At 42.8% G+C, this 14,370-nt stretch overlaps 1 protein-coding gene across 2 annotated transcripts in view; it reads right to left on the bottom strand.

The window, feature by feature from the left end:
- TCF20 (transcription factor 20) overlaps nt 1-14,370 on the bottom strand; it is a 116,769-nt gene that overhangs the window by 37,128 nt on the left and 65,271 nt on the right. For both annotated transcript variants that reach the window (XM_008061983.1, XM_021714421.1), the window contains exon 2: nt 6,990-12,704. In XM_008061983.1, coding sequence (XP_008060174.1) covers nt 6,990-12,668 — 5,679 coding nt within the window. In that variant the 5' untranslated portion in view covers nt 12,669-12,704. The remainder of the gene's footprint in view (nt 1-6,989; nt 12,705-14,370) is intronic.

Genomic DNA, 14,370 nt, shown 5'->3' with positions numbered 1-14,370 from the left:
AGGCAGATTTTATTCCCTTCTTTTTGTTGATGTTATTTCATAAGACATAAATTAATACTGCACCTGAAATACCTCACACCCTCTCCCACCACAAACTTGAGTTTCCAACAAGAGTAAAAATGAGGAGAAAATGTTTATTTCATATGCAGGCCAACATTCCTTCTGAAGAAAGTAAGTTTTGAACACTCCTGGGAAGATCCACTAACTGCACTAGGACGGAACTACAACACAAGCTAAAGCTTACTGTGCAAGTTAGCTAACAGGAGCCTGTCTTTACTAAGATAACACATGAGGACACCATCTGAAGGCAGACACCAGCCCATAGTAAGCATTTTCTTTAAACATCTCAATTGTTAAAATGTGCCAAACATTTCTCTAAGCACTTTTGAAAGAGTAACTCATTTAGGGCTTCTAACAACCCTCTCTACAGAAGGTTCTTTTCACATATTGCAGATGAGTATAGTGAAGCACAAAAGTTAAGTGACTTAAGCAAGTTACCCAGCTCAGTAAGGGCAAGTGCTGGAATTCATATTGAAGCAGCGTGACTCCGGGGCTCCCACTACGTTGCTGATGAACAGAACGGCAAACGCCAGAAAGGTGAGAAGAATCTTTGGGGGCAAATATCAAACTGACTTAATTTTCTCTTATCATATTTCTTTCCAATAATGGGAAGGAAAATGGGAAGAAATTGGTCTGCAGTTGCATGCCTTCAGGGTCCTATAAAAATTGACCTTAGATTGGGGTGAGAGGGAGGAAGCTCCATTTTTCTAATTGTAATGGATAAAGGAAGCTGTATCTCCTGGAAAAGTCAAAGCATTTGTGGAGGACCTGCATGAGGTAAGGCACTACTTTCTGTACAAATGACACAAACTTTCTATAGGAAAGTTCAGGAGTCTTGCCACAGTGATTTTCTCAACACAGACCAGCTACAGCACCTAGGGCTGATGCTGACTCACTTAGGAAGTTCCCTCACGGCACTTTAACTTTAGATTTCTACTGGTTTTCTAGTAGAAACTCAGATATCTGTTGAATTGAAATGAATGCCTACTTTTACACACTATCCAATGTTAGCTTTTAACAACTCAGAGATGAATAATTAATATACAGCAACTTGTTTATTGTGACTTGTTTATCAATACTCTTGTTTATGGTCCTTTAGTATTTTCAAAGAACAGTCCTTATAAGTTTTACTTTAAAATCAAGTTTTACTATTCCCCCCCATCCTCCCACCTCTAAAATAAAATTAAATAAATAAAATAGAATGTAGTAAAATTAGTCCTTCATTTTGTCATGATTTATTCCATAAGGCAATATACGCAATAAATTCAAAAACTGAAAACAGGGTGCAGTGCCTTACATCTGTGATCCCAGCACTTTGGCAGGATGAGGCGGGAGGACTGCTTGAGCCCAGGAGTTTGAGACCAGCCTGGGCAACATAGCGAGACCATGTCTCACTACCCAGGAGGTGTTTTTGATGTTTTAACATGCAGTTTTATTTTCATAATGTAATCAATCTATTAATATTTTTACATTTTTCAAATCATGTTTTTGTCCCAATTTAAAATAAATTAAGAAGGAAGTTGGCCTGCTGGATGGGAGGAAGTAATTATCCATTGTTTAAACTTGAATTAAAAATAAATCTTAAATATAACCTTTTAATATATGGATTTAAACATTTTTAAAAAATTAACCTAAAACCAATTCTTTAACATACACTGTCAGGCTAAAAAAATAATAATAATAAACTTCCCAAGGGGTTTGGCAAAGATGTATTTGGGAGGGGCACCTTCCACATAGGTGGTGGGTGTGAGAAGGAAGCAAGCAAAGGCCAGTTCTTCTACCAGTAGGACAAAACTAGGCCGTAGGGCCTCAAGGAATCCACAGCCACCAGATCCCCATCTTCTGCCACAACATTACAGCCCTTCCCATTCCTCAGTGTCTCAAACACAAGTCATACCCACGCCTGTTTAAAGTTATTTCCTCTGTAATATCATTAATGTCAGAAGTCATTGTGATTCACATACACTATTATACTAAGGCAACTAAACATGGTCAAAGTTGGACAGAAGCCAAGGGGACTGTGCAGAAATGAACAGATTCACAAGTCTCACATGAAGAAAAGGAAGGGGAGCAAAGGTCCTTTTTTTATACAGGAGTGTTCTTGTTTTCAGCAATTTTCAGAGTAGTATGACACATGGAGAAGAGCTACTGTTTCATGAGGACGTCACATTATTTTGTTATAATATCATACTTGTCCAAACACATGGGCCAAAATGAATCTCTAATGAAATATATTTGGCCTTATCTTACATGATAGGATTGAGGGCATGCTCATTAAACAGAACCAAAATTGAATGCATCTGCTAAAACCTAAGAAGATAAAACTAGACTCAAAGTAACCTTGACAAACTGAAACATCCTCTGTCAAATTAAATAAAAGAAGGCAAGTAAGTGCAATTTTAATTTGTTATTGAATATACTAAGAACAAGAGAATAAAAGCTAGATAAATATAACAGAAAAGGATCTTGTGGATATAGTAGAACATCAGCTTAAAGAGCCAACAAGCCTAACTTTTAAAGCATCTGTAAAATCCGTACATCACTGGGCTATGCTAATTGAGCATGTGTCACTAGAGCCAGTAAATTGTCTTTTATTCTGAGTATAATGGAATGATAGCCTTTTCCTTCCTATCTTACTGAGTGACTTGTGAGAATAAAACAGATATGCAAGTGTCTTGAAAAATTAAATTCAAAATATAAAACTAATACTCTAAGCTTAAAGAAGGATGCAAAATTTAAAAAACAGGATCAAGGAAAGAGAAAGTTAAAAAAAATGTAAGGACACTGACATAGTGAGTATAATACAAGGAAATCTGCAGAATGAGATTTATTTAAGATTGGTCAATTGTTTGGATTCTGAAACATACAAAGGAGATGGTGAAATCTGTAGCCCCTGATGGAACAGTGGCAAAGCATCTGGAGCAATATAGAAAACTTCTTATTCTTATGCCTTTGGCTTTAAATGAAACATTCCATCTCTATATCCGTTAGAGATATAATTAATTTGAAACACTTTTAAAATTGTTTGAGATGGTAGCTAGTATTTTTAAAAAACTGCCAGGCACAGTGGCTCATGCCCATAATCCCAGCACTTTGGGAGACCAAGGAGGGAGGACTGCTTGAGCCAGGAGTTTGAGACCAGACAGGGTAACACAGCGTGCTCTCTTCTCTACAAAAAACAAAAAATTACTCAGGCATGGTGGCGCACATTGCAACCTCAGCTACCTGGGAAGTTGAGGCTAAAGGACTGCCTGAGCTCAGGAGGTTGAGGCAGCAGTGAGTCATAACTGTGTCACTGCACTCCAGCCTGGGTGACAGAGTGAGACCCTAACTCAAAAATAAATAAACAAAAATATACTTTTAGTGACTATTACCTAAAGTGCCCCATGTTATTTTAACCAAAAAAGGTGTGTGTGTGTGTGTGTGTGTGTGTGTGTGTGTATACATGCATACGTACAGTGAGAGATTAAGAAAGAGACTGATTTATTGTATTTGGTGTATTTGTTCCAATTATAACATTACAGATTTTATTTTGGGATCAAATCTGATAAGTGGTAGACTAAATAGTCACTCTCTATTAAGCATTTTAAAAGGCAGGCCCACTGTTTACCAACCTCTCAGGGATGGAGCTAACTGTGATTTTGCTAACTTTTAGTTTCTATAAAGTAGACTTGGATTAATAAAAGGATCTAGGAATAGCTGGGCAAGATTTAACTGGTTACCAATTATTGCTATAGAATGCTTAAAAGTTTACACATAAAAATTACACTGAGATATGTTAATACTATTAAAAATTGAAATAAAAACACTAGCAGATTGTCACATATACACCAAAAAGCAACAAATAAACAAAAAAACCCACATAATACTGTAAAATTCAGAGAAAAGCTGGGAAGCATGGGCAATCAGCTTGGGCAAGATGATGATGAATGGATTGTTGTGAGCGCTCAAATTTGACTATTTAAACAATTTTGTGTTTCGGGGTCTTAAACGTTATGCCCCGCTAGGGCTTTTGCATTTTAAAATGTCATCATGTCTAAACTATTTAGGGGAAGTAAATCTTCTACTCTGAACTTGAGGTTTAGAGTGATGCTAATAATAATGGAGAAAGGGAAGGAGAGAAAAAAAGACCGTGGCGGCGGTGGAATGGGGTAGGGGTACTAAGAGGAAAGGACAAGCTTCTCGTATAAGTAAATTAGAATGTTCTAATCTAAAATATGTATATATTTCACATTAAATATATATTTTACTATAGTCTATGAGTACTTCCTTTTTGCCAGATACTGTTGTAATTTTGGGAATAAGGCAGTGATAAAATTTAGTGTTTTGAGGGAGATGTGAGGAAGGTAGAGGCTAACATGAGTTATCTAAGAATACTATGATCCTGATAAAATCCTTATTAATCATGACTGAAAGTCATTTATATATTTGTCAAAGTAAATTAATACAAAATACTGTCATCTGATTAAATATGGTAGACTATTGAACATATACTTGTATTTATACATCTGGTCCTTTCACACAAAAAAGGGGATTAAACTAGCAAGACAAACTCATGAGGACATGAAGGATGGAAGTTGGAAACAGGATAGACAAAGAATAAGAGTACTTCAGTGAACTGAAAGGAAGCAGAGTATTAAGTATGGTGGAGGAGTCACTAGCAAGTCAGTCACTTTATGGCATAGAAACTGAGAAGGCACAGGTGCCTTGACATGGAGGGGTAAAGGTGGAGCTAGAAAATGGAGCATTAGCTCAAAGTTTGTAAGGAATAAGGTCCCTAACTCAACCCAATTTAACCAGGCTACCATCTCCAACAAAAGAAGCATGAGGTATACTAAAAACAGGAAGAATACACTGAATAATGAAACCACATCCTCAATTCCCACAATCCTATCACCCCATTCTCTCCACTTGGCTTTTGGGATGCTGGCAGTCAAGTTTACACATCTAGACAGGAAATCACACGATTTTTCTCTGGAAAAACTTAATATAGAAAAAAGACCTATAGATGCTGACTGGCTGCCTTGTCATTCCACAGAGAAAACCACACAGGTCAACAAGCCTTGCTCATACTGTAACAAAGCTTCAAATCTTTCTTTTTTAAGCAACTCTTTTTCTCCCCAGAATATAAATGAATGGCTAAGAATAGCCAGGCATTTGAAGAACCTCTAAAAAGAGGAAACAGAAAGCAATCAAGGATTTTTTTAAATTACAAAAAACATAATGTGTTTAAAAAGTAAGAGAAAGTGTAACAGCCATAAACCAGGTTCTTATTATTTTTTAAAAATCAGTACATTCTGAGAAGAAAAAGCTCTCCAAAATATCAGGAAAAAGGTAAATAAAAGGTTAGATGATAAAAACTGAAGAAAGCAAAGAGAAACCAGAACAAAAAACTAAGAGCTAGAACACAGAACAGAGGAGAAAAGATAAAAAGCCAGCGTATCAATCCAAGAGGTATAATACCTTATTAACAGGAATTATAAAAAGAGCAGAGAAAATAGAGGGAAGAAAATTATCAAAGAACTAACACATGACAAATTTCCTGAACTAAAAAGACATGAGAATACAGGTAGGAAGATCTCATAGAGTAGCCAGCACAATACATAAAAAGAGACCTACTCAAGACTTATTATTTTGATATCTCAGAACCCTAGGGACAATAAGATCCCCAAACTTCCCAGAGGAGACTGTGCAATAAAGGGCTGAAAAATCAGAACAGCTCCAGATCTCTCAACTGCAACAGTAGAAACCAGGGGACAAGTCAGGAGTAATGACTTCAAGAAAATGAGAGAAAATTATTTCAAATCTGTAACTCCATACCCAGCCAACCTTAATTAAACATGAGAGTGAGATAAAGACATGTTCAGATATACAAAATCTCAACATTTTTACCTCTCATTGCATTCTTTCTCATGAAATTACTAAAGGATGATGCACTCCCTTAAATGAAGGCCCCTTTCAGAAAGGGGAAGACAGGGAATTCAGCATTCCACGGAGAAGAAAATGATGAGAATGACGATGATCTGCCCCAGGATTAACAGTTATGAAACAGATCCCAAAAATAAATATCTCGATTGAAAAGTGTAGATAAGGCCGGGCTCGGTGGCTCAGCCTATAATCCCGCGCCTTGGGAGGCCGAGGTGAGTGAATTGCCTGAGCCCGTGGGTTCGAGACCCGCCTGGGCAACTTGGCAAGACCTCATCTCTACAATAAAAATCAAAAAAATTAGCTGGGCGTGGTAGCATGCGCCTGTAGTTCCAGCTACTTCGAAGGCTGAGGTGAAAGGATCGCCGGAGCCCAGCAGGTTGAGGCTGTGGTGGCCAGGAGCGGCCACTGCACTCCAGTCTGGGCGACTGAGTGAGACTCCAACTCAAAAAAAAAAAGTGTAGATAAGAAAGACATAGCCCAAGAAAAAACAAAGGAAAACATGAATTAGTAATCCTAGAGAAATGAAATGTTTTAGAAGGAAATATAATCATATAGTATGCTTCATGTAAGTATTATAGATTTCAAAAAATAAAAAGTGATTTAAAAATCGATAAATACTGTAAATAGCAGTAAAAGCTTATTATTTAGAAACAGAAGAAACTGGCAGGGAAGCAACTTTTGAAAGCTGACTATTGAAAGTGAATGTCTCTTGGAAGCAGAAATCAGGTTTGAGGAGGGGTAGGACAGGGATCCTCGTTTTCTAAAAAGCTTTATAGCACTGGCTGACTTTGTAACCCATGGACATATGTTATTGATGAAAAAAAAAGTTAAACAAATCTTCCAAATTACCTGCTTCATTTTCTGTCCATCATTTGGGCCTAGAACCTTTAATCTGGAGGAATAATCATGGCATATTTAAGAATTAAAAAGGAAGATGGAAGAAATGGAACCAAAATGAAGTAACAAAAATCCCAAGCTAGGAAGAGATTTCTCATACTCACCATTTCTCTGGCTATTTCCAGCGCTTCCTGCAGGCCATAGAGCCTGCCACAAACCAGGTAGATTCCATTGGCCCAGAGAATACAACCCTCATGGACCCAAAATTCATTGCTGTCAAGAGGTAGTTCAGGGATTTGTAACTCCAGCTCAGGGCCACCTTCTGAAGTGGTGGGTACAGAGGGCTTTGAGTCCAAAACAGTCTTTTCGCTGCTGCCCTCAGTGGCTGCTTTTTTACAAGGGAGCCCCCTGGACAGGGACCGAGGGCCTCCGCCACAGTCTTCTGAGCGGTGGCGCCGTTTAAACCTGGGGTGTGCGGCCAGGCTCCTCTGCTCCTTCTGTTGCTGCTGCTCTTCCTCCTCCTCAGTGTCCGTCTTGGAGCCATTAGAAGCACTTTTGTGCCGTACCTTAACTTTGTTCTGCATTTCCGTGGCCCTCTTAGGAGGCGGATTCTTCGGGAGAGTGGCTGCATAATCTTGGGGATAAAAGGGTCCAAAGAGGTCACCCATGTTCCGGTAACTGGCCCACTTGCCACACAGACAGCAAACCAGGTGCCCCATAACAGAAGACTCTGTCACAACAGGTCCCTGCAGCATAAAGGATGAAGCTGGGAGCGCCTTGCTTTCAGTGCTGCTGGGTGGAGGTGTCAGTGACCTCTGACCCTTCCGACCCCTCACCAATTTGGTCTGTTCCTCTTCTTCAGCATTGATGATTGTACAAACGGCTCCAAGTTCACACTTATTTACTACGTGAATATAAGGGAAAAAAGACTTGTTCTTGGCATCAGTTTTATCCAGTGGCTGGGTGGCATACTTTAGTTTGATCTCAGGTTCTTGGGGTTCCACAATAGGAACTGCTTGTTTGGTTTTCCGCTTTCTTGGCTGGGCCCCAGGCTTCCTTCTCTCCCTCCTTTGCCTCTGCTTTTTTGGCTTTGGCTCTCCATCTGCAGAACCTTCTGGTATCTGAGGAGGTTGAGGGGGTGGAGGCGGTGGCTGCTGCTGTTTCTTTTGCTTATTCACACTACCAATGGGTCTCCCCTTCTTCTTTCCTGATGGGAAATATCCCTTTGGGGGGAAACCTTCTTGTTTGGGTGAAATCGTCACTGTATCGTTCTCTTTCTCTTCAGTCTTGGGGTTTGCCTCAGGGGCCAGTATGCTCACTGGAGGTACATTCTTTGAGTCAGAAAAGATTAAAGGTGCTGTCCCACCCAGGGAACCATCTGGTCTCCCTTGGTTACTACCAGGCTTCTGTGAGGTTGCAGACGTCATGGCACCAGGAGGTTCCTTTCCAGCAGTAACTGTTTCTGGATGTGTCTCTGACTTTATTTTGTCATCCCCGCTGCCACGCCACTCTTCTGAAGACCTTGGAAGAGGTTTTTCAACATTTAGCTCCTGGTTTGTTGGACTAACTAGGTCAGATACCACCTCACCTTTTCTCTTCTCCATGTCGGCATCTGGAACAGCAATACTCCCGCCTTCAGGAGGACCACTCTTCAAAGACAGTATGTCATCAAGCGTAACCGTGTCTACCCCAGCCTCTGCACTGTTTGAGGATGCACTCCTCCTAATATTTGGGGATGTGATCTTCTGAACTATAGCTTCCAATTTCAATCCCCGTCCTTTTCGTGGAGGCAGTATTTTGGTCTTAGCAGGGCTTGTGAGAGTAACAGCAGGACAGTTTCTATTGTCTGGACTTGCAAGATCTTTAGAGGAATCTCTCTTAGGGATAGACTTGAAATCCTGACTGTGAGAAAGATGGGCATAGGAATTGAACGCTTTATCAGTGCCTTCTTTTGATGGGTGAAGGAGGCGCCCTTTATCTTCAGTGTTACTGTTCTTTATATCTTGTGACTGTCTCTTACTAGGAATGGGAGAGATAAAAGAACGGACACGTCTCCTCATAATTAAGGGGTTCTGAGAAGAATGATCTTCTTGACCTGGAAGCCTTAGCATAACATTACTAGGTTTAGATGACTGTGTAGATTCACCTAGTCCATGTCCATCAGTTTCATGGGGCGGACCATACCTTTTTTGACTGGAAATTCCTGGAGGACCACTGCTTTTGGCTGGAGAAGTTTGTCGAGAAAGATCCCAACAAGATTCTTGTTGTAACTTCTGGGAGCCATGCTTTAATTCCAAGCCTTTGTTAGGCAGGCCATCACTAGACATTAGGCAGCGCCCAGCTTCCTGGGTGCTGGGGTCATGGTAGGTCCCTACTGGTGGGCCATACATCATACCATCTTTGTCATTTTTCAGAGGGCTCCGTACTCTGTCAAGAAACTGCTGCTGCCTTGGGCTCTTCCGCGGCCCCTCCTGCCTATGCTGTGCTGCGGCAATTACTCCCTGAGCAGAGCTGCTGCTCCAGTCTTTATACTCCTCTTGTTGCTGTTGGTACATCTGTCTTTTATAATGAAGCTGAGAATTCAAACCTGCATTAGGGTCCCCATAAGCATGAGCCCGAGTGTTTGTGTGATAAGCAGAGGCCAGGCTTTCTGAGTTAGGAGAAAAGGGAGCATGTAAAGAACTCCTGTTGGCCCTCTCTGAAAAGGTCATGTGTGGATTCATGTGATGAGGGTCTCCCCCTGGGCCTCTGCTCCTCCCAGGAGACATCTTCAGTTTTTCTGCAAAGTCATGATACTGAGAAGGGGACCGACCCCTCATGCCCTCCCGACCACCAACTCTGCCAGGAACCCGTCGCATTGGCGTGGGTCTGCTGTCTTGTGGGCCATAGTCTGAAAGGGAATCATGGGCTGCTACTCCAGGGCTGGCATTGCCGCGGTAAGACTCATGCTTGATGCTAGTAGGATGGCAGTGGTCTCCGGATTTCTTGTTGTTGAAACTAGTTTGGGATTTGGATTGCTCAAAGTCTTCCTCTTTTATCTGTCCGCTCTGGGATTTCAGCTTTGTTTCCATGGACACCAAACCACCTGGAAGAATGACTGACTGACTTAAACTTGGATTAAGACGTTCATTCCTTCCGATTCTGGTGTCGGCACCCATGTGTCCCAGTGGGTGAGCTCCCGGGTCCCTGACAATCTGTCTTAGTGGAGAAATATCACAGATCACTGATCTTCTTTCAGAGAGGGAACCCCCAGGCTCATGGACTGATGACTGAGGCTCTATCTCAAACTTTCTGGGAATTGAGTAGTCAGCCAAATTGATCTGTTTCATTTCAGGAGCCGTGCTGCTTGATTTCCTTTCCCAGGGACCCCAATGGGGGTTTTCTAATAGAGACCCAATGCTTTTGTTCAGAAGTCCCCTGCTAGCTAATTCATTGGTTTGACTAACTAGAATGTTGGGCCTTGTGGCTCCTTCTAGACTGCTAGCCATCCCCTGATGCTCCTGAGTACTCCTAGAATATCTCCTGTCAGGGTGATGGTGGTAACCCTGAAGAACTTCCTGAAGGAGGCTTGGGAACTTTTCATTTCTACCCTTTCGTTCCCCATGGCCAGTGAAATCCCCCTTTTCCTGCCCCGTAGGATACTGAGGAAAGCCACTGACATTTCGTGGCACACCCGACCCAAAACTATCCTTGTAACTATAGCGCAGGCTTCCAGGAGATTTGCTGGGCTCAGTTCTGCCTGTAAAACCAGAACCTACTGTAGAGTGGCCACTCTGGCCATTTCCCTCTCCATTATGGTTGGAGTTGTTATCTCCATTCTTATTTCCTTTGCTACCTCCTGCTGGAGGATCTGGCTGTGGAAGTGATGCATGACTGGTTTCCTTTGCTCCACCATTGCTAGGTGGTCTTTGAGTGGTTGCAGGATCATCCTCTTGGGAACCTTTATCTTGTCCACCAGGCTTTTCTACCCGACTTGTCATGGCTTCCCGGGAGACAATCACCCCAACAGTCTTCTCATTGACTTTTGAGTTCCCCTCGGATGACAATGGTGTGTCCTTAGCCCCTGGTGAGGTGGCCTCTTCTCTTGCTGCAGGACTGGCACTGAGTCTGGGGGGTTCATTTTGAGTGCCTTGTGCTGGTGAGGAGCCAGCTTTCTCTGAGGTTCCACCCTTGTAGGTGGTGTCAGAGCTGGTGCTCTGGCCACTTAGTTGCCGCACCCTCTCACCCTGATCCTCTGAACTGCTGGAGCAGCCTCCATCCAATGACTCTGCCATAGGGGACTTCAGTTGTTCTTCAGGCTGTGAGGAGCCTTCAGAGTTTGTGCAGCTATCTGCTTTCTTGGAAGATGAGGGCCTCTTGGAGGTCTTCTTCTGAGGTGTCAGGGCATCAGAAAGTAACATGTGCTGGACAGTATTAGGAAGATTGGCCACTTGAGTACTCAGGGCACTCAAACTACTTAACCCAGGATCTGTCAGTCGCTTTTCTGGCACCCCTTCTAGTCCAAACCCTTTGAAGCCTGCAGCATGAGAATTAGGACTGGGCATCATTGATGGAGTTGGACTGAGTTGAGGCATTAACTGTAAAATTCTGTTTCTGGAACCCATGGGCACATTGCCTTGCCCACACTGGAGATTCTCCCCACTCTGCATTAGAGGAGATGGGGTAGAGCTACAGCTTGGAGACTGAACCACAGAGGCAGCTGGAGAAGGGTTAGAAATGGGGCTGAAGTTCTGGTGAAACTGCATGGGGGATCTCACAGGGACCTCAGGCTGATTGTACTGACCCACTTGGCTTTGCAGGGGCAGCTTGGTGGCAGTGTTGGTATACTGCATCACATGCTGAGGGGCATGTTGTTGTTGTTGTTGTTGTTGCTGTTGCTGTTGCTGCTGCTGCTGCTGCTGCTGCCCCTGCTGGGTCCCTTGTGGAATCTTTGCCTGTTCAAAATTCTTCATAGATTGAGGCTGATAGCTGTAATTTGATTGTGTTCCATAAGCCTGTGCATTAGAACCCACATTATGTCCTTCATACTGAGATCCAGCATTCACACTGTAACTGCCATCATAGTTCTGTCCAGACTGGCTAAAACGTTGTGGTGAAGGGAAGGAAGAAGAGGAGGAGGAGGAAGCAGAAGACTGGTAGTGCTGGCCAAACTGACCCACTCTTAATTGGTAACCAGTAGCAGAGGATGGCAGAGTTGAGGGCCGCTGCATTGGCTGTAGATGGGATGAGCCAGATGATGGTTGGCCAGTGGCTTGTGGCAGAGGCTGATGGGATTGGTAAAGCTGTTGTCTTAACTGCTGTACTTGCTGCTGCTGTTGCTGCTGGCTGGAAGCCTGCTGTTGGTACTGAGCATTCCCTGGAGAGAAAGGCCCTGTGTAATCTTGCTGATAATGAGACACACCACCAAGGGCAGAGTGTTGTGCTTGAAATTGGCCCACATGACCCTCACTCCCATACTGACTGCCAAAGCTGCTCCCTTGGGGGGGTCCATAGCTCTGCACAGGACCAGAAGGTCTTCGCTGAGGAGGCTGTGGGGTTCCTGCAGCCACGGGGTCTTTGTTGCCTGCCATGTAGTAAAAATCTCCAGCCTCTTTCCTAAAGCCCTGGTAACCTTGATGTCCAGAGGTTTCGCTAGCCATCGCTGCCGCAGTAGCTGCTGTTCCTCGTCGTCCACCACCACTGCCGCTGCCACTGCCACTGCTACTGCCACCTGTACCCGCAAAATTCTGGAACATCTGGGTCTGACGAGGGCTGAACTCTTCTATCCGGGATGAGCCGTGTACCTCCTGTGGGTAGCTCTGCTGGTTTCCGTGGTAACTGCTTTGCTCCCGAAAGGACTGCATACTGTTCAGCAGCACAGCAGCAGGCCAACAGCCCTCCTGGAAATAGAAGAAGAGAAAAAAAATCAGACATGCATCTCCTCAGAACAAAAAAAAAATCAAGTCCAGATAACAGAGGGGATAATGCAGACACCCAGATAAAGTTGACGGTTGAATTTCATCTCCTTTTATTTTTTACCCTATCCATTTCTAAAAATGCAAATATGCAGAGAAATGGCCTAAAGAGTGAGGCAAGAGTCTGTGAAAAGAAACACTCTGGGTATACACAAATTCAATATAGTAAAAATGTCATTACTGGACAAGTGAGCCCCCAAAATTCAATTGGGTTAAAATATGGTGCTGTGTTATTACTGTCAATGAAATACAGTAATTTTAAAATGAGACTTCTAGTTATGGTGGAGAAGGGGTGGGACATAAATCACTTTCATATTTTTGCTTCCATGTATTTGACTGATCACTGAACTGAGAGCCTCAAATAATGATAAGGGGAGTCATTCCACTGGCTGCCCATCCTCATCCCCGAACACTCAGAAACAAAACTAGTCTGAGAACAGAAGCCAGTGCCTTAAGTTCAAATGTACATTATAGCAGATTTACTGCAATTACCAACTACCCAGGACACTCAGCCCTTATCACTGTATGGGTTGCTTATGTTGAGTCATCCACACAAACTTTGAAGTCAACCTCTTTTTGACACATAATTGTGTTCAATGCACCCCTCTGAACCATTCTCCCTCAATTCCCAGGTACATAGGGCTAGACATAAGCCAGGGAGTAGCAGTGACTATTCTTTCATATTCCTTTTGGAAGTTTGCAAGAAGTTCAGCACTTTTAAGCCTCACATGGCTTTTTATTTGCCAATCTATTGTTCACAAAGTTACTACTGTAAAAAAAGAAACTGAAGGATGGCCAAAAAAAGGAAAAGAAGAATTCAACAAGCCTTGGACCAGGCTCTTCCCAAAGTTATCTGACTGGGCCACCACTTTGCATTTCCTTTGCTATTGCATCATCCTCTTACACAATTTATCAAGAGATGATTTTATTTTTTCCTTTTGCCTAGGTCTGTCTCCTTCTCAGAGTCAGAGATGAATAGGACAAGGCCAACCTGCTCTAAATGACTTTAAAACCAATTATTTTTTAAAAAGTTATGAAACATATACGGGCTAGGGTGAGGTACTAATAAACAGTTGTCCTGCAATGGTCTATGAGGCTAGTTTCTTGGTTCCTCCTGAGAGGAGCTGAAAATGAAGTTGCCTGTAGGAAAGTTCAGTGATCCTTTTAAAGGGTAAGTCAGGCCGGGCGCAGTGGCTCATGCCTGTAATCCCACCACTATGGGAGGCCAAGGTGGGAGGACTGCTTGAGCCCAGAAGTTCGAGACCAGTCTAGATTAAAAAAAAAAAATTAGTCAGACATGGTAGCATGCACCTGTAGTCTCAGCTGCTTGTGAGGCTGAGGTAGAAGGATCACCTGAGCTTAGGAGGTCAAGGCTGTGGTGAGCTGTGATCATGCTATCACTACAGCCTGGGCAACAGAGTGAGACCCTGACTCAAAAGAAAAGAAAAGAAAAGAAAAGAAAGAAAGAAAAGCTAAGTCAGGTTCATTATCTCCAAGCCATGTAGTAGATCCCATCTCAATTCCTTGGGAAGCTGGTCTCAGAGCCCGACCCTTCCATGAATTCTCTGATCTTTTCCCCTACCACTCTGCT

This window comes from Carlito syrichta, unplaced genomic scaffold, assembly GCF_000164805.1.
Source record: "Carlito syrichta isolate Samal-C Ts95f unplaced genomic scaffold, Tarsius_syrichta-2.0.1 Scaffold305648, whole genome shotgun sequence".
In the NCBI taxonomy this organism is placed as follows: domain Eukaryota; kingdom Metazoa; phylum Chordata; class Mammalia; order Primates; family Tarsiidae; genus Carlito; species Carlito syrichta.
This window is presented reverse-complemented; position numbering and strand designations above follow the sequence as displayed.